The 20,369-nt window shown below is 38.0% G+C and overlaps 1 protein-coding gene across 2 annotated transcripts in view; it reads right to left on the bottom strand.

Annotated features, from left to right (window-relative positions):
- Window positions 1-552: 552 nt before the first annotated feature.
- Window positions 553-20,369, bottom strand: part of LOC130450540 (protein split ends) — a 72,997-nt gene continuing 53,180 nt past the window's right edge. The window contains exons 6-17 of one of the 2 annotated variants that reach the window (XM_056789006.1): window positions 20,060-20,355; window positions 19,348-19,547; window positions 18,830-19,163; window positions 17,082-17,687; window positions 8,994-17,005; window positions 8,841-8,912; window positions 6,340-6,485; window positions 6,113-6,276; window positions 5,597-6,045; window positions 5,346-5,546; window positions 3,616-3,777; window positions 553-2,790 (exon numbers count right to left, since the gene is read on the bottom strand). In XM_056789006.1, the coding sequence (XP_056644984.1) occupies window positions 2,662-2,790; window positions 3,616-3,777; window positions 5,346-5,546; window positions 5,597-6,045; window positions 6,113-6,276; window positions 6,340-6,485; window positions 8,841-8,912; window positions 8,994-17,005; window positions 17,082-17,687; window positions 18,830-19,163; window positions 19,348-19,547; window positions 20,060-20,355 (10,771 nt within the window). In that variant the 3' untranslated portion in view covers window positions 553-2,661. The remainder of the gene's footprint in view (window positions 2,791-3,615; window positions 3,778-5,345; window positions 5,547-5,596; window positions 6,046-6,112; window positions 6,277-6,339; window positions 6,486-8,840; window positions 8,913-8,993; window positions 17,006-17,081; window positions 17,688-18,829; window positions 19,164-19,347; window positions 19,548-20,059; window positions 20,356-20,369) is intronic. The other variant, XM_056789007.1, reaches the window with a different exon arrangement.

Here is a 20,369-nt window from a genome sequence, read left to right as displayed (position 1 = left end):
TCTCAAAAACAAACTCAAAATGAATAACAAGGAAAATCGGCTCTGGTATCTTTCAATCCTGTTTATACAAAATAATTGAAAGGAATATTCAACAGAGTGGGTTTTTTTATTGGTTTATAAATCTAGTAATACATTACAACAATTGTTGGGTAATCCGAAGGATAAAGTATCAAATTTATGTTATTAGTACTGAATTTTCATTTTTTAATAAACATATACAGTGTAATTGTGTTGGTGAAGTGGTAGTGTAAACTGTGTGTTCAGTATCTTCGGGTTTTTGTTGATATCTTCGTCTAAATCTGTTTATTAACATTTAAAAGATTTAGTTGAGAATCTAAAGTTTGAAAACACGTTTTTCGCTTTACGTACTTTTACTATATAGCCCAAGTGTAGTTGCCAGTGATCCTTAGTTGAAAAATCTATCAATGAGAATATTTTTTGGTTCCATAAAATGTCAAAAAATTTGGTATTCGTTCAATTTTCCGAATGTTAAAGGGCGTAGGTAATTAATGACTTCATTTAGGGAAAGGGGATAAATAAAAAGATGTAAAATTATCGTAATAGTTATAATAATGTATACTCACAATACACAGTATTTTTTTTTATATGTACAAAATTTACAGTATTATATAGACATCACAATGTTCCCTATATTATCATTTTTTAAATCAAGCTAACTTATACTTACAGCTAAAAATACACTGTACAGAACTGATGATAAATCAAAAAAGCTCAAACTAAAATCTATAATATTCACATATATGTTACAATGTAATTTAAAAAAATGATTGAATTTGTTATGCTACATATTTATATATATATTATGTCTATATGTTTGTTTTTCTTTTTCTTCAATATTTATAATAGCCATATTTCGAACTACAGAATGGGTAACGTGTAATTTTAATATTTACAACTTTAAAGCCACCTCTTTGAATCCGGGCTGTTGCTCATAAAAGATTCCCCAGTACTCCCACCTTACACCATATGAAAGAATCGAATTTTTTCTGAATCAGAAACACTTTAACTTCATTTATAAAAAAAACTCGACCGCTAAATTATTTATGGAACTCGATTCTTTAAAATGGTGGGTAAACTGAAACAAATATATTAACAAAAAATCAAAATAAAATTCGATACGTAAACGTGGGAGGGAATGAGGGTAATGGAGAAGTAGAAAGAATTCAAATAAAGTGCTCGAAGTAATACAAAGTTACATTTTAATCCAAGACAGTTTTTCAATATTAATTTGTAATTGCTCTTCAGTAATCAACAAAAAAGTGATAATATTCATGAATTTAAAAAAAAGTATAATGTAAAAATATGTATTTAAGTAACAAATATGTCATTTAAGCAATTTAGAGAGGTCTTACGATGATTTTGATTGCTACATGTGGGATTTCAACAGACTAACCCCTTAAAGTTCAATAGCTGTACTTTTAGCACTGTTTTTGTGATTATTTGTTGAATTTGATCCATAATATTCTTTTGATTAAGGCCCCCGAACAGTTTTCTACCTCCTACAAGTTGAATAGCTTTGCTTTGAGCTCAGATTTTGTGATTATTTTTTGAATTCGGTTTCTCCTTCAAAATCAAACATTTTTATTACCAAAACTTAACCCACGAAATTATCTCGGAGTGATTCCCAAAGTGGTCCCGGTGCACCCTTAGGAGTCCACGGGAAGCTTTTCCCACAGTTAGATCTAATTTTTTTATCGAGCTGATTGTATTATGTAAATGTTATCAACTAAAACTAGTAAAAAGTATTTTGAAAGCGGTTAACGAGGAAAAAAAGTTGGAAATAAAAATTCTACTCGATATATTTCATAAAATGTTTGAATAGAATATTCATAATTCATCAAAAACATTTTATAGAGTTTTGATTTAGCATTTTGATACAATAACCTGTTCGGAAACTTAGTAGTAATTAAAATGATATTCCAAAAAAAATTATTCGAACTTACTACCACTATCCCAAGTCTTGAATAGATCATACCCGGCTCGAAGGACCAATCTTTTTAACGGTATGTTAGTGTAGTGGTACCGACTAATTATTGATCATCGGAAATAATTTTATAGTTAGTGGGTGATATTCTGTGATGGATTAAAAGTTACCAGATTACCGTTGTGTAAATAAATAAACAAGGTGCGAGGAACAGCCCAAGTTCAAAGTAACAGAACGAAAATAAAATAGAAAAAAATCCTTGTACATCTTATGGGACATCTTTACAAATATTGCAAGGATGTTTCATAAATAGAACAAATTTACAAGATATTTACGAAAATAAAGATCTTCCAAATAAAGACATATTCTTCTTCTTTTTTTATATATATATTTATATATAAACTAAGTTCAATATGAGATCTCTTAAATAGGTAGTAAGTTATTTTTTAGCATGTTTTTTTTTTCAATTTTTTTAACATATTTTTAATAATAGTAATAACATTTTGTCAGAAATCACAGTGAAATATTTTTTTTTTTAAGTATATTTAAAAAATCTTTACGGGCATAGCGTCTCCACGTTTAACGAGTTTTGTATGTAGAATTTATTTATTTATTTTTTTTTTTGAGAAAGAAAAAGTGTCGAATTTATATTATCGATTAAGTTTAAGGTAAAAGTCACAATTTTCGTTTTGATAAATAGTGATAACAACAAGTGATCACACCGTAGTTATAACTATGAGAAGGTGAGCGATATCAGCCACCCTTTCCAACAGACTAGGAGCGATGCGCCTCAAATTCTCATTGACAAAATCACAGGACGGGAAAATGTGAACGACATACGCAGGCTGAAAATAAAAAAAATATCAATTAACTTGGGAGTAAACGTTAAAAACAATCAAAGGAAAAAGTCTTCGCAAGAACTAGGAATTCAAGAAGGATCCGTGGGTCCATATCAAGACCTAACCTCAAAATAGATTGAGTTATAACTACCAAAGACCCGGGTTGCAGTTTTCACAAATCCTGTAGCTCAAGATTTGGTTGAGGTTAAAAACATAGTCACGTGATTGAATTAGCACTTTCGGACACCAAAAAAATTTTAATACTCTACAAAATTGGTCCGTATTTGGAGTACTTGGAGCTCGGCTTCCAAGCATACCCTGAGGATGCTCGAGTTGACCAGAAACTTTGTTTTACCGAGACTACTATGGCAGACGCTCTTCTGAGCCGTCACATAATCCCATCTAGAGCAGTTTTTGCCCACCGGGTTCACCTGCAGGTGTCCACAAAACGTCAATTTATTGGGACTAATTACTACAGAAGTTCAATTTGACATAATAATGTCATCAAAAATCAAATATGAGCTGAAACAGCTGGAGAATTAGATGCGTGTCAATGGGAAGGGTTAAAAGGTTCGCTGATTATGGTAATAACTCGGTTTTTGATGATAAAACTCGTCTTCATAAGAAATGGAGTCACCTATCCAACACAGAAATAGATCCCGAAGATATTTTGATGAAATGGGTTCGAAGAGATCGAGTCGAAAGAATATCAGATGGTATGGTATTCAAATTGGAACTGCGGGTCTCAAGAAGAAGTTACAACATTCGGAATGACTCAAGACGGAAAAAAGAAGTTATTATTAGGAATATTGACGATAATGGAATACTTACTGGTTGCGTGGTACCGGGTGCGGCGACATTAACTATTCCGGCCGCCTGTTTCTGTTGTAGATAGGTTATAAAACCGCTGGTTAGGTTAGTAGACTGTTTAAGTACATCCATATGATCGTGACCGCACGGTAAAGCTAATAGCATACAGTGCTCGTTTTCCATCTACAAAGAAAAAACCATAAATACATAAATTAGATACATTGGAATAGAATAGAAAATTTAGTGTATACGAAAAACCGACAATTATACGAGTACAAAAGAAAAAATGGGTAGTAGATTAGAAAAAACCGTTTCTTCTTCTTTTTCCTTCGGGTATCGTTGAGGGTTTTTGTACTTATCTTTCGCTATATTCCATTTTCCGTCCCCAATTGTTTAATTTCGTTCATACAGTTATCTCTTCGGTTCAAATTGGTATTTATAGTCTAGTTCTTTTATTTCCTATTAATTTTCTACCGTCTTCGGTCTTTATCTTGTCCTACATAGCTTTCCCTACAATTTTTCATCGGTTTTTCTTTTTCTTTTCGTGGAATTTTGTCTTCTACTTCTTTCCAATTGTCTTTCAAAAGTATTTGTTTATGGAAAACCAACAATCAGATGAATTCATGTTGAAAAATGGGTAGTAGATTAGAAAAAACCGTTTCTTCTTCTTTTTCCTTCGGGTATCGTTGAGGGTTTTTGTACTTATCTTTCGCTATATTCCATTTTCCGTCCCCAATTCTTTAATTCCGTTCATACAGTTATCTCTTCGGTTCAAATTGGTATTAATAGTCTAGTTCTTTCATTTCCTATTAATTTTCTACCGTCTTCGGTCTTTATCTTGTCCTACATAGCTTTCCCTACCATTTTTCATCGGTTTTTCATTTTCTTTTCGTGGAATTTTGTCTTCTACTTCTTTCCAATTGTCTTTCAAAAGTATCTGTTTATGGAAAACCAACAATCAGATGAATTCATGTTGAAAAATGGGTAGTAGATTAGAAAAAACCGTTTCTTCTTCTTTTTCCTTCGGGTATCGTTGAGGGTTTTTGTACTTATCTTTCGCTATATTCCATTTTCCGTCCCCAATTCTTTAATTCCGTTCATACAGTTATCTCTTCGGTTCAAATTGGTATTTATAGTCTAGTTCTTTTATTCCCTATTAATTTTCTACCGTCTTCCGTCTTTATCTTGTCCTACATAGCTTTCCCTACAATTTTTCATCGGTTTTTCATTTTCTTTTCGTGGAATTTTGTCTTCTACTTCTTTCCAACCGTCTATCAAAAGTTTGTATACGAAAAAATTTACAATAGAAGGTAAATCAAGTCCTAAAAATGGTAGATCATGAAAAACATTTTTTCTTCGGGTCCTTCTTGTACTCATTTCTTCCATTACGGTCTGCTATCCTTATTTTCCACTGATTCTTTAAAATTTTCTATTCGTTCGTTTGTCGGTCTTCTATATTTGAGTTCAGCTAATTATTTTTGTCTATTTTTCTTCTTTCTGCTTCTTTATCTATCTTTTCGTTCGGTTCCGCCGTTCCAAATCCATCCCTGCATAGGAATCTATCCTATATCGGGGCCAAATTTATTACATCCTTTCCCCAACACGTATAATGTCCCCCCAAACCGTTTTATTATCTCTTTATATCGGTTTTTCCTCCTTTTTTTTTTGGATATTTCATATCCGTTGCGTCGATTACCTTTTAATACAAAAAATTATGTATTAGAAAACTAAGGGACGGTTCATAATCTTACCTGCATCTTCCTCGCCACTCCCTCGACTTGGGGTGGCTCCAACCTCATCCTTTGGAATATTCTGAGAGGGGGCGTCGATCCGTCGGTATTTTTGGGTAAACTACATTTGGCAACGTCGTCATTACCGGAAACGAAATACATCTGCACGGCCGCTTGATCGTTTTTAAGGGCTAAAAGACCTTGCCACATACACGGATATTGCTAAAAAACGAATTGATAGATATTTGTATTAAATAAACTGGAATATTTACCTTTAACAGCATTAGTAAACTTTCGGCTTGCGGTGGTACTTGACTAGCGTGCGGCGGCGTCGCCGCTTGTAATCCCCTTTGACTGGCGGGCGCGTCCGCTCCTATATGTCGAGCGACGGCTCCCATAAGATTCCCCGCCGCTCCCAATCCGGCGCCGATTAATCCGTGCGCAGAAAGCGGCTCGATGTGTGTAGTCATTCCTCGATCCCCTAGACTTCCCATATGAGCCGTTAGGGCGGAATGTCCGCTCAACGGTCTATCCGGCGTGCCTATCGGAGCCATATGAGCGAGACCGCGATCGCTACCCAGAGCGGCCAAGGAACCGTGACTGGTTAGAGGTCTGTGCGCCGGCGGCGGTTCCGCTTGATCGTAGTAACGGTTAGAGTGGTGGTAGGGGTTGTTGCGCGCCGAAGAATGAACGTTGTAAACTTGACCGACTTGCGGTGAATCTGATATAAATAAAATCGTCGATAAATAAAATAAAAACTCGATTTTTTTTATAAAATACGATCTTACCCGTAGTTCTATCGTGGGGGGAATGTAAACTATGCGGTACTGCGGTACTTCTACCGGTTAGAACGAGTCCCACCGATCCGGGTCTTCTCAATTCCAACGGCGGCGAAGTTACGGGTGCCTCTTCGCCTTCTTGACCGTCTCCCACTTTTTCCATTCCACCGGATCTACGGAAAGCGAATTTTTTTTTTTATAACTGATCAACGACAAGAGTTTTGTTTGATATTTACCTCAATTGTTGTTGTTGTTGCTGTATTTGGTGTTGTCTGAAGTACTGTTGATACTGCATCACGTGACTCGGGTGCATGTAATGCGCTGGGTTGATATCCGGAGGACGTAACGGACCTGGTGGTGGATAATGTGCGATTGCTTCACCCTAAAACACCCCAAAAAAAAATTAATATACGAAATTTTAATTATTTAATGATTTAGTTATTGAAATCAGTTTGTAATATGCCAATCGTTAAATAGTTTTTCTTATTTCGTTTATTGATTATTTTGCGGTGGAGTAGACACTCCTGTTTCATAGACACTTCCAATATTTGAAAGAAATTAGTTTGTTAACGATTTTCCATTTTGAAAAATTTGATTTCGAAACGTCTTCTTCGCGTTCTAAAATCAAAATTATGAAATATCTTCTTTTTGAAATGTTTACTTAATACTTTTCGGCCATTTTGTGGTGATCATTTTATGTGGATGAAACAATAATTAGTAGAAAATGTTATTTGAAAAACAACAATTTCTAATAATAAAACAAGGTTATGTTTTTGACGTCACTACGTATTCTAATTAATATTTTAAGGTTATGTGACTCCGATGGGCATACTTTCATTAATTTGTAGTAATTCGGCGTGGAATTGTAAAGTATTTTGCTTTTATTACGTTTTTTTGTTGTGCATATGTATTTCAAAACCAGTTTATTTCGTTTTCATAAATATAAAGTTATTTTTAATTTTTTTTTTTTTTTTCGATAAAAAATCAGTTGTAACAATTTCTATTTGTTATTTTTAACTAATTCTTTATCGAATCAAGATTATTTATCACGAAAAATTGGTCTAACAAGTTAAAAGTTGAAAAAATATAATTATTGTCACTCAAGGCCATTTCACAATAATCAATATTCTGACATCTGTCAAACTTTTAGGGGAATTCGAGGTTAATAGGGAAAATTATTATATCTTGTGCACCAACACTGACGTCAATTTAATATCGTGACATGTGTCAAACTTAACCTTAAAAAGTAATTGTCCCGTATATATTTTTTTGTATTATTTAAACATTTTCAGAACGTTTATACATTAAATATTGTTTAAGAATACAAATTTTTTCATAAACGTTCTGAAAAAGTTTAAACAAAACAAAAAATATATACGGGACAATCACTTTTTGAGGTTAAGTTTGACACATGTCACAATATTGAAGTTACGTCAGTGTTGGAGCACAAGATAAACACTTTTAACGTCGAATTCCTCTAAAAACGTTTAATTTTGAGGTTAAGTTTGACAGAATATTGGTTATTTTAAAATTGCCATATTGCGTGCGGGGTATATAATTATCTTTTTTCATATTTTTAATCGTTAGACCTTTTTATACGTTGTTCGTGATAAACAGTCTTGATTCGAGGTCTCTTTGGTGTATATTTGTATACATATATATACGGGACAATCACTTTTTGAGGTTAAGTTTGACACATGTCACAATATTGATGTTACGTCAGTGTTGGAGCACAAGATAATCACTTTTAACGTCGAATTCCTCTAAAAACGTTTATTTTTGAGGTTAAGTTTGACAGAATATTGGTTATTTTAAAATTGCCATATTGCGTGCGGTGTATATAATTATCTTTTTTCATATTTTTAATCGTTAGACCTTTTTATACGTTGTTCGTGATAAACAGTCTCGATTCGAGGTCTCTTTGGTGTATATTTGTATACATATATATACGGGACAATCACTTTTTGAGGTTAAGTTTGACACATGTCACAATATTGATGTTACGTCAGTGTTGGAGCACAAGATAATCACTTTTAACGTCGAATTCCTCTAAAAACGTTTAATTTTGAGGTTAAGTTTGACAGAATATTGGTTATTTTAAAATTGCCATATTGCGTGCGGTGTATATAATTATCTTTTTTCATATTTTTAATCGTTAGACCTTTTTATACGTTGTTCGTGATAAACAGTCTTGATTCGAGGTCTCTTTGGTGTATATTTGTATACATATATATACGGGACAATCACTTTTTGAGGTTAAGTTTGACACATGTCACAATATTGATGTTACGTCAGTGTTGGAGCACAAGATAATCACTTTTAACGTCGAATTCCTCTAAAAACGTTTAATTTTGAGGTTAAGTTTGACAGAATATTGGTTATTTTAAAATTGCCATATTGCGTGCGGGGTATATAATTATCTTTTTTCATATTTTTAATCGTTAGACCTTTTTATACGTTGTTCGTGATAAACAGTCTCGATTCGAGGTCTCTTTGGTGTATATTTGTATACATATATATACGGGATAATAAGTTTTTGAGGTTACGTTTGACAGATGTCAGAATAGTGTCAGGTTAAGTTAGGTTAGGGTGCAGCGGTGGTGGAATATGGACATCGAATTAAATTTTTTCAGAACAATAGCGAAATTTTACTGTGTAAAATCGACGAAATATGAAAAAATATTTGACGCGGCACGTTCCAAGTTGACGTAAGCGACGTCAATATATAAAAAATCACCTTGGGAGACGGAGAATTTTGATGAGCTGGCGGCGGGCTTCTACTTCTAGTTAAAAGACTCCTCTCTCCATGCTGCGTGTTAGTAAATAAAAAAAAAAAAAAAAGCAGTTAGTAGACGTACGAAAATATATAATCGAAACGATCTCGACTTACCAAAGTGGGTTCGTATCCGGGAAGCGGTAAACCGGTCTGAGCGATCATTCGTTGCGGACCTTGCGGCGACAATTTGGGTCGCTGTCCTAATAAAACGTTGCCGATCGAAACCTCCACCTTCGGCGGATCCATCATTCCTTTAGCCGGTGCCGGTACTTGCATCGTCCTTCCGGGATTGTTCAAAGGCGGTTGGGATTTTCCCAACGGCGGACTCGGTATAGCGCCGCTCAGTATCTGTTGTTGATGCAACGCTTTATTAACGATGGGTCCTTTGCCGGTCATCATCACTTGTTGCTTCATAACGGGTTGATGTTTTATGTGGGCCATCTGCGTGTTGACGATTTGAGCTTGGCTAACGATCGGAGCGGTTAGATGGGCTTTGGAAACCTGCGATTGTTTACCGGATTGCAAGATGTGTTGGATTTGTTGTTGTTTTTGTATTAATACCGGAGATAGAACCGTCGGTTTGGCCAATTGTTTGGGAAGAGGAGGTGGTTTCGTGGACGCGGTTATCGGGTTATTCGGTCTTGGCGATAGGTGCGCCGTTGACGGCACTCCCATATTTATATTCGTATTTATAGTTAGATGTTGATTGATCGGAATAACCGGTTTGGACACGACAATCGGCGTAATTGTTTTCGTTATAACGATCGGGGTTACGGATTTCGTCGTCGTCGTCGTCGGCGGCGGCGGCGGTGCCGATATAACCGGTTTAGTTACTACTAATTCCTGAGGCGTCGCTTTCGAAGTAATCGCGACGCTCGAACAAGGCACTTCTGCTGGAGTTTTCGTTTGAACTACCGTCGGGTTTATTACGGTTTGAGCGGCTTGTAAAACGTGAGCTTTCAAACTTTGCGGTTTTTGTTGTTGGACTATTGCGACGACTTGTTGTTGTTGTTGTTGTTGTTGTTGTTGTTGTTGTTGTTGAGGTTGGGTTATTACGCTTAATTGTGTTTTTATAATTTCCGGTTCCGGTGTTCTTGTCGGGATCGTTTCTTTTTTAAGTACCGGTTGAACGGACGACGACGACGAAGGCGGTGGATTCGTACCGGGTAACGGTATATATTTGCCTTCTTCGCTTTCGCGCATCGGAATTAATTCTCCGGTGACGGGATCTATGAGACTGGTCGGTTCGTTTGGATTCGAAGTTACAACGTCTCCTTTGACGCGTCGCAACACCGTAGATTTGGTACATTCGATTATTTGTTGTTTTAGAGGTTCTAATGTTTGTTCGGTTATTTTATCTTCGTTCATTGACGATTTTTCGATCGGTTCTTTAGATTTTTCCGGTATTTTGGGCGATGACGTCGGTTTAATAATATCGTCTTTGGTGGGGGTTTCTTCTGAAGATGAAGTTTCCGTTGCTTCGGAACCTCTTCTACCTTTTCTTCCCCTCGGGGATTTTCTGGGCGTTTCTGGTAGGAAAATATTATTCGGTTTGGGTATCGTTTGTCGTCCCGATCTTCTTTGATTCGACGCAGATCGAGTTTGAACGGTATTTTTGACGACGTCTTCGATTGTTTCGTCGACGGTATTTTTGGAAGTATCCCTTTCTTGTAATCTTCTCGATTTTCTGGTATTCGCCGTCGATGGCGATACGAAATCTTTATTATCGATCGGTTTTATAACCGTTGGAGACGTTGTTTCTTTCATTTGTTCTTTACCGATCTCTTTGGCGCCGTCTTTCGTTACTTCTTTTACCGTAGCAGTAGTTTGCGAATTATTCGAATTCGAAATGGCGGCCGGCGATTTTATGGTTATTATCAATCTGGGGCGTTGTTCTTTGTTCGTTTCGTCCGGTTCGTCGCGGAATTCGTATACGTCGGTCGGAATCGATTCGGATTCGGTTTTAGACGGTTTACGTTCGTTACGAATTTTTCCGGCTCGACCTCTTTTCGACGTAACGGAAGTAGTTTGCGTTAATTCTTTCAATTTACCTCGACGAGTTTGTATACCGCCTCTTTCGACGGCGGTAACGACGGTTTTACCGCCTCTTCCGCGCCCTCTAGCTCCGCGTCTGCTACTAGAACGCAGTATGGGCGCTTCTTTGGGTTCTTCGAGAATTTCCGTTTCCGTTTCGGCGGATTCTTCGGTCGAATCGGATACGTTTTGTTTTAATTCGTCGATAGAATCTAATTCTTCCAATTTCTCGTCGCGTTCTTTATTTATCGACGTATCTTTATTTTCTTCGGGTTTATTATCGTCGAATACGTCGCTTTTATCGTTTTCGCTGCTATGATCCGATAATTCGTCCGCCGAACACAAAGTTTTTATAACCGAATCGATATTCACTTCTTTCGCCGACCAATAATCGCTGTCTTCTTTCGTATCGAGCGGATCGTCTTTAGCGCTACCCGGTCGTTCTTTACTAATATCCGATACTATACTTTCCGTTTCCGTTTTTTCTTCGTCTAATTTATCGATTTCTTTAATATCATTTATATTTTCTTTCGTATTATCTACGTGTTGTTCTTCTTCTTCTTCTTCTTCTACTACTTTTTCCGTAGACGACGTATCGATATTTGCGGTTGTTTCTTCTTCTACTACTTCTTCTTCTTTTTTAATATCACATTTTTCCAACGACATATTTAGTTCTTCCGTTACGGCTTCTATGGCTAATTTTATCGGTATTTGTATTTCTTCTTTTATTTGTTGTGATTCGGTATCGATATTTTCCACATCGGATTTATTTATCGGTTCGATTGGGGCGGATACTATTACGGGACTCGGGGTAGATATAACGATAGGCGTAGTTACGCGCGGCGTACTTTCTTCTATTAATTTCGGGATCGGTTCGACTGTTTTCGGTGTCGGTGTTTGTATTATATTTGTAGTTGTTATTTCCGTTTGTATATCCGCAAGTTTTTGTGCGGTATCAGTAATTTTAGATTTTATCGCGAGTTTCGGACAATCCGTTTCGGTCGGTAGGTGAATATCCGTCGATTTCGGACTAATCGGATCGGGATTTGGACTGTGTATCGTTTGTGGATTATCTTCGATCGGTTTGGGGATGTTGTAATTTTGTGGCGTAGACGAAGTTCCTATAAACGCGTGCGGATTGATTTGTCTGGCGGCGGGTACCAATAGTCCTTGCCGTGTCGGTAGGCGTCTAATACTAGTAGTTAACGTCATTCTAGTCGGGTAATTGGAAAATTGTGGCGACGGGATGTTCGAAGTTGGAAATATCATTCTAGTTCTGGTATCTGTGGTCGGTACGAGTTTCGGCGGCGGTTCCAAAGTATGAGCCACTTTCGGTTGTTGTAATATAACAGTTGTCGGTTGTATCGCTTTCGGTTGTGTAATCGAATTGATTGGTATACGGTTGTGTATTAATCTGGAAGATTCCGTAATCGGGGATTGTTTTATTTGGATGGGCGAACGCGCCGGTAAATTGTGTAGTTGCGGCGGCATGGGGGACGGTTTTTGTAATACCGGTACTTGATGGAATTTCGTTGTTATTTCGTTAGTATTCGGAACGTTCGGATGGTCGGTTTTTGATAGAGGTGTTAACGTAGGGAAAGGCGTATCGGATATTTTCAATACGCCCGGATTACATTGAGATTTAGTTATAATTGGCGGCGAGATGTTTTGTTGAACGGAAACGGTAGTTTTTTCGATTTTAATAACCGATTGTTCCAATTTGTTATCCGACGACCATTGCGATTGGGATATCACCGAACACTGTTGTTGATCCGACGGATTTTTTTCCATATTCTTAATAACGTCCGTAGTTGTATGAGATCTAATCGGCGTTAGCGATGGTGGACTGCCGATGTTAGTGGTTAAAGCGGCGACGGGCGAAGTTGTTGTTGTTGTTGTTCGATCGTCGACGTGATTGGAATAATATTGCGTTTTCGTCGGGAATACTACGGATATTTCGGCGGTTTTCGTTTCGAATCTCGGTATTTGTTCTTCTTGTTCTTCGGTATCCGTATCGATTTGAAGATCGTTTTCGCTTTGCGGCGTATCCGGTTTGACGTCTAAATCGGTAGCGCTTAAACTTTGTACGGCTTGTCGCATTTCTTCGTCGTCTTGTACGTTCGTATCTTCGACTAGAGAATGCGTCGGTTCTTCCAAATTGGTATTTTCGTTCGTATAAAATTCTTCTTGTTTACCGACAGCGAAGCTTTCTCCTAATAAAGCCGCGACGGCGTCTTCGGTTTCTTCTTGCGATATTACAACTCTCGGTTTTTCTTCGGTTAACGCCGCTAATTTTTCTTCGTCTTCTTTATTAATCGCTTCTTCTTTTTTTATTTCGAATTCCGATATCGATTTTACGGCGGATTCGTCTATTTCGGATCCGAAACCGGTTAATAATTTTTCGCGTTTATTTTCTTGAGAAGAATTCGACGTTACTATTAAAGGATTTTGATCTTCGAGTATATTCGGTAGGCTCGGATCTTGTTGGGACGAATGAACGACGTCGTCTTTTCGCGTCGGCGATTCCGTCGATTTTTTCGCGTCGGTCGATTTTTTGTTTTTATCGTGATGATGATGATGATGATGGTGGTGGTGGTGGTGGTGGTGGTGGTGTTGTTTACTTTTTTCGTCTTTACTCTTTTTTCTTTTTTTCTTCTTTTCTTTGTTGTCCTTTCTCTCTTCTTTTTTACTTTCGGTTAATTCTTCGTTGAAAGGGAAATCGGCCTTTTCGACGATATTTTCGAATGTATCGCCAGCGATTTTGTTTGTTTCTAAATTTTCGTCTTGCAGCATATTCGCTTCTAATTGTTTACCCATATCGATGTAATCCATGCTGTTTTCGTTGGTAGCTTCTTGTAAACGGCGTTCTTTTTCCCGTCGCTTTTTCTCTTTTTTTCTCTTATGTTCTTCTCTTTCTCGTTCGCGATCGGTTTTTTCTTTCATTTTATTTTCGTCCGTTTCGCCATTATATTGTTCTTGTTCCGAGAAAATTTTCGCGGTCGCTTCTCTTTTCGTTTCCTTTTCCGAATCTTCGGATAGCGAACCGAATATATTTTCCATTTTGCCGTCGCGTTTCGATTCTTTATTATTTTCGCTTTTGCTCTTTTTCGATTTTTTCGATTTCTCTCTACCGTCCCTATTTTTATCTCGTCTCTTTTCTTTTTTGCCGTGATCCTTTTTCTTTTCGTGTTTATGTTTATCGGCGGTTTCGTTCGATTCCGATGGATTTTCGAGTTTCGTCGTCGTCGTCATCGTCGTCGTCGTCGTCGTCGTCGTCGATGATAATTCTTCTTCGTCGCCGATTATCATCGAATGTTTTTGTTTTTTCTGTTTCTTTTTGTGTTTCTTTTCTCGTCTTTCGGATCTTTCTTTTCTAGTTTCGTGGTTTTCTTCGTCGGTCGTTATATCGATAAACGAATGTTTGTTGTTGAATTTCGTTTCCGGTTGACTTACGTCGCTGAATAGCGAATAATTGTTCAATTCCGACGACGTTTCTTGATGTTTGCTATTTCTTCTTTCTTTCTTAATCGATTTAATCGATTCTTCTTTCATTTTAAATATCGATTTATCTTCCGTTATACTATTATTGTAAGGTTGTATTATAGATATTAGATCGGCGGTATTTGGATCGTGATAAATGTGTTTCTTTTTGTTACGTTCGTCTTCCGAAGTATCGCTGGCTATTCGAGATTTCGACGTCGTTTTTAATATTAAATTTTTATTTTTCGATTCGTCGTCGTCTGTCGTATCGATTATTTCTTGTTTGACGTGTTGTTTGAAAATCGTCGACGAATCGGAATCGGAATAAATTTCTTTCTTTTTATCTAATTTTCGATTGGTATTTGTGTTGTCGTCGTCTTCGTCGTCGTCGTCGTCGTCGTCGTCTTCGTCGTCGTCGTCGTCGTCGTCGTCGTCGTCGTTATCGGAACTGTCTATCAACATCATTTTGGGGCATCTTTTTATTTTAATTTCGTTGTGATCCGAATCGGAATCTTCGTCCCACGACGTCGATCGTTTCTTTTCTTCTCGTTTGGCTCTGCTCTGTTTCAATTGAGTGAATTTGGCTTTTAATTTTTCTTGTCGTTTCTCTTCTTCTAATTTAGCCATATTTTTACAACTTCTCGCTTTTACTTTATCGTACATCGATATATAAGCCGGTTCGTCGTCGACTATATCGAATATGGAATGTTTTTTCGGTTCGTCCGAATCGCTATCGGAACTGTTCGTCAATTTTCTTATTCTGTCGCGTTTTTTCTTTTCCGTTTCATTTTCCGCTCGGATTTTACAATGTTTCTCGATCGATTTTTCCGCGACGTGTTTTTCTTTTTTCATTTTGTCGTTGTCTTCGAACGCCATACGTTTTTCCTTCGATTCTTTTTTATGTTTTTCGTTATCGTCCACCGATTTCAATTCCAATTTATTCAAAAATTCCTTATCGGTTAATAGCGGCGTCGGTTCGTTCGATTCTTTTTCTCGACTTTTACTTTTCGATTTCTGTTTTTCCGATTTGTGTTTTTTGTGTCGTTCTTCGCGCTCCTTTCTCTTTTCCTCCGATTCTTTCGTACTGTTATGTTTGTTGGTGGTTACGTTATTTTTGTATTTACTATTTTTCGTTTTGTCGTCACCCCCCGATCGAGTGCTATCTTTGGAATCTCTACGTTCCGTCAATTTTTTATTATCGTGATGGGTTAATTTGATTTTTTTGTTATCGTTATCGTTATTATCGACGATTTCGTTCGTACTGAATCTCCTTTTCGAACCGATATTGGCGGGCAAACTGTTATTTCTCTCTTTTCTTTTCGAAGGATCTTTATCGTGGCTTTTCGCCTTATCCAAATCTATCGACATATGTCTAGTTTCCGACGACATTTCTCGATGATGTTTGTTGTGATCCGAATGTGTCGTTGTTATATTTTTATGTTGTTTTTCGTGTATGTTATTATCTCGATTTTCTTTTATGCTTTCTTTCCTCCTTTCGCTATCTCTATCGAATTGTTTTTTATCTTGCGTACCAATTTGATTCGTGTCTTTGTTACCGAATTTATCTTCTTTGACGTTGTGTTTCGCATCTGCCGATATTTCTCTGTGATGCCTGTGATCGTCTTTTCTTTTATCTTGATTGTCCTCTTTATATTTGTTCCTTTCTTTATCTAAACGTTCTTGTTCGTCCCTTTTCTCCTTATCCTCTCTTCTTTCCGTTTCGATTTCTTTACGTTCTTTTTCTATTCTATTTTGTCGATCGATTCGTTCTTGTTCTTTTTCCCTTTGCAACCTCTCCGAATTCTCCTTTTCTATCGATCGCATTTTTTCCTTTTCCTGCCTCTCTTTTTCCAACCTCTCCTTTTCCAATCTCTGTTTTTCCAATTCGCTTTCGCGTTCCAATCTTTCTTTTTCCATTTTCTCTTTTTCCAATCGTATCTTTTCTTGTTTTTCTTGTTCGTATTTTTCACGTTCGACGCGTTCCCTTTCCGATTTTTCCTTTTCCAATTTTTCGTTTTCTATTTTGATTTTTTCGATTCGTTCGCGTTTTCTTTCCTCGCTTTTCGCTCGTTCTTTTTGAACGTGTTCCAAATCACCATCACAATCCGATCTGCGCGAACTCGTATCGCTATTTCTTCTCGTTTTGACGTCCGCGCGCGGGGAATTGCAACTCGAATCCCGCCGCCCCGTTATTTTATCACTTTTTCCTTCCCTATTTATTTTACCGTCGCCGGTTGTCGTGTTCTTTTCGCTAATTTTCGCGGTAGATAAAGTCGATACTACACTAGTTTTATTTACAGTTATTTTGCTAGCGGTTCTCGATTCGCTCGGCGTATTCGGACACGATTTCAGTCTGTTTTCACCGTGGGAAACGCCTCGCGAAATTGTCGTTGCTAAACATGACGTACTCGTACTAGCTACGGTGGTTGTAGCGGTAGTTACGACTACTACCGTCGTCGTCGTCGTCGTCGTCGTCATCGTCGTCGTAACTACCGGTAATTGAGTCGTCGTAGTCGTCGTCGTAGAATTCGTCGATACTACCGGCGACATTATATTCGGCGGATGTGTCGGAAACGGATACTGCAAACCTTTAACCGCTTGAATTCCGGTACCTACAAAAAAAATTTAGAATTTAGATTCAATATATAAATAGGGAGTTGTATGGAAGAAGAACGATTTTTTTTATACCTGATGATCTCGGAGATAGAAGCGTCGGCGTTTTGGGTAGTTGCGTCGGTGTAGCGGTGAGTTTTAACGCGGACGGAGCCGATAAGGGTATCGCGGGTAAGGAAGTTTGCGTCGTCAACGTACTCCTGGGAAAAAAGGAAAAATCCTTCGGTTCGTATTTTTCTCCGACGTTTTCTAATCTTTTTAAATCCTCGTCGAAAACGGATCGTTTCGCCATTACCGATTTAACTATTTCGGACGGTTGGACTTCCTTCAAATCCAAATCGAGTATTTTATGTCTCTGACGAAATTTTTCCAAATTGGCGTCTAATAACGCTAGAGCGTCGCCGCCCGCCGCGCTTAGCGCTCTCGATCCCGACCATTTTTCGTATTTTTCGTCGAGAGATTTTATTCGTTCGTCCAACGAGAGACTAAGCGGGGTCGTGTCGCTGTCGCTGGAATTCGAACTCAAACTCGGCGGTCGTGGAGGCGGAGACGCCGGCGGGGGAACGTGAACGGGACTAGGAGGACGCGGATTCGATATTCTCGGACTCGTCACCGCCGTTGGTGGACTAGAAGAAAGGATGTTGTCTTTTTGACCTTTGATACCTGCTACAGAGACGCTACCTGAAATATAAAAAAAAAAAAAACGAATTTCAATTAAATCCCACCGATACATTTGTACCATTAGCAACACCGTATATTTCGTATTGATATATCCGGTGTGAATTTTATATTGTCGAACATAACCTCAATCTCGTTTTATTTCAAATATTTACAATCGATAATATAGACTTATAGCTCCATGGCTGATGCTGCGGTTTTGGCGTCTTCTTTTCTTGGTCCGGCGCTAAGAGATACTCGACTAATTTCCTTCCAAAAAGTTCGGGTTATGGTCGAAGAGGTTCATACCTTTCCAGGTGTAAGATGGTTCGCACTTTGACAGATTTCGTCCTCTACGCGGCACAATCATTTTCTTAACCTTGCGGCTTCACGTGTCCCTTAAAATGACACAATAACCCAACAAAACTCCTGTCGGTCTTTCTAAATTCAATCGATGCGGTTGGTAACAAAATTTCTCGTTGCTTGATCCAAGATATCCAAGCGACTGGTGCCAAAAAGTCTCCAACAATCGAGGTGGTTATCCTAGGAATTCGTCTAGAGCACTTTAAGTAGTACTATGGGTGGTAAAACGACATGCCAGAACAAAGTTCGGTATGAAAAGAGAACCGGAGCCTACGCCCTTGGGGAAATAAAACATTTCTGGTTTCTTGCTCCCTTTCTATCACAAACTTTCTTTGGTACGTCTTTCTACCACCAGAACTGGTGTAGATGAACCCCTAGGGCTTATGGAGAACAAAGTTTTGGTCCCCTTTGACTGCCCAAGAAGTGTTCTTGTTCCCAGGGGGTAACCGATTACGACCAGAAACATTAAAACATTCGATACTGTCCTCCAGAAACCCTGAAGGTTCATCTGGACAGCACTACGTGAGATCAATAGTGGTAGATAGATATACCACAGTAGATTTCGAATAAAAAGGGAGCCGAGACCTTTTTGACTGAACCAAAAGTGTCTGTTTACTACCAAGGGGTCGCCAATTAGAACCGGAAATGTAGGAAAATATTTAGTTGAGGTTACGGGAATGTTCTAGATCCGTGCAGGAACGTCTCCATAAGGTTCCTGATGGGACACCGTCACTTTGGGATCAGTCGGTGAGGGGATACGGTAGATTTTCAAGGTCGCAATAAACAATCGAGTATTATCATACCTCTGTTCATAATTTGCGCAGCGAATCTGGGTAACGGTAACGTGAGAGGTCCTTCTCTATCCCTGGGTACTCTTCTCGGTTCACTGGGTTGAAAATTTTCCGGTTTTTCGTCGCATAAAGGCGTACCGGGTCTAGAACCTCCCACGCTTTCCGATCCCGAATGATCGTAATGGTGAATTTTTGAACCGCTATCGCTACCAGCGGTTTTTCTTCTTTTACAAACAGAATGTGGAACGTATACGACGTCGTGACGTACGTGTTTGCTCGAATCTATCGATGGTCTTCGAGAATGGTGTTTCAACGTTACGTCAGATAGCCTCCGAACTTCCATAACCTAAAAAATAAGATATTTATTTAATAATACGAAATATTTCATCGGAATAATACATTATTGCCCAAATGTGTATTAATCGATGAGGCCGAGGCGGAGCCGAGGCTGAGCCGAGGTTTTATATTTAACAATTCGTTTATTTTGTAATGTAGAGGCGTGAAAGGGGTCGAAAAAAATTATTACATACCTTCCGATGATCCCTATTGGCTTCGATAATAACATCGTTGGTTATTACCGTATCCAATAGATCCAACTTGATCCTTTTCTTTGGACTAATCAGTTCATCGCCCGAACTGGGACATTCTTCCAATTGTTCGAGCAGATGGACGCGTTCTTTTTGTAAATTTCTCATATCGGGTGGGGCGAATGCCACTACGTTATCGATAACTGAAATAGAAGTAAATAAATAGTATAAAAAACAAACAAAAATTAATATGTAATTTGTAAAATGTTGTTAATTTAATCGAAAATGTTGTTGCGGAACAATAAAAATGCAAAATCGCGCATTTTCTGTTCAATTTTCAACCCGCGACCATTTGACTGCAAGGTAACGACCTAACCACGCGACCGTTAACGCATTTTTCTTAAAAATCGTTAACGGCCAGAATTCATACGTGGAAACAAGTGATTTTATCGATAATCAAAATACAAATCGATCCAGTACCATTGATATACTCAATTTTTTTTATAAATCTCAGTTTTTTTGACGTATTTACGCGGAAATAAAACAAAAATGGAAAAATTGACCTTATTATTTATAGGTTAGGTTAGATGTAATGTAAGTATATCTCCACTGTTACGTACTCGTCCACTGACGTAGATCGTGAAACTGGTCCTGTTCTTATTTCGATAGAATTAAAAAAATATTACGCCATCTGATGGTGAAATTATCAAGTTACCTTGTAGAGCGTCCCCGCCGTCGTGTACGAATCCATATTCGTGATCGTATAAATCTTCATGTGAAGCCGTCGAACTTTGGCTGTATTCGTCGTAGCTGCGGAAATGTCTATCGGCGTATTCCAACGTTTGATCGTAATAATCGGCGAATCTGGCTCGCGATCGAGAACTCGAACCTCTTGGCGTTACGGATCCGGGTGTACCGGGTGATTGTAAAGCTGCCGTTACCGGACCGGTTGGAGCGTTCGATCGGCTGCTGTACGACGATGTTCGAGGACGTGTGGGGGTATCGTATCGACTAGAAAAAAAAAA

Source organism: Diorhabda sublineata, chromosome 11 (genome assembly GCF_026230105.1).
Source record: "Diorhabda sublineata isolate icDioSubl1.1 chromosome 11, icDioSubl1.1, whole genome shotgun sequence".
NCBI classification, from domain to species: domain Eukaryota; kingdom Metazoa; phylum Arthropoda; class Insecta; order Coleoptera; family Chrysomelidae; genus Diorhabda; species Diorhabda sublineata.
Note: the sequence above shows the minus strand (reverse complement) of the source record. Positions and strands in the feature narration are given on the sequence as shown.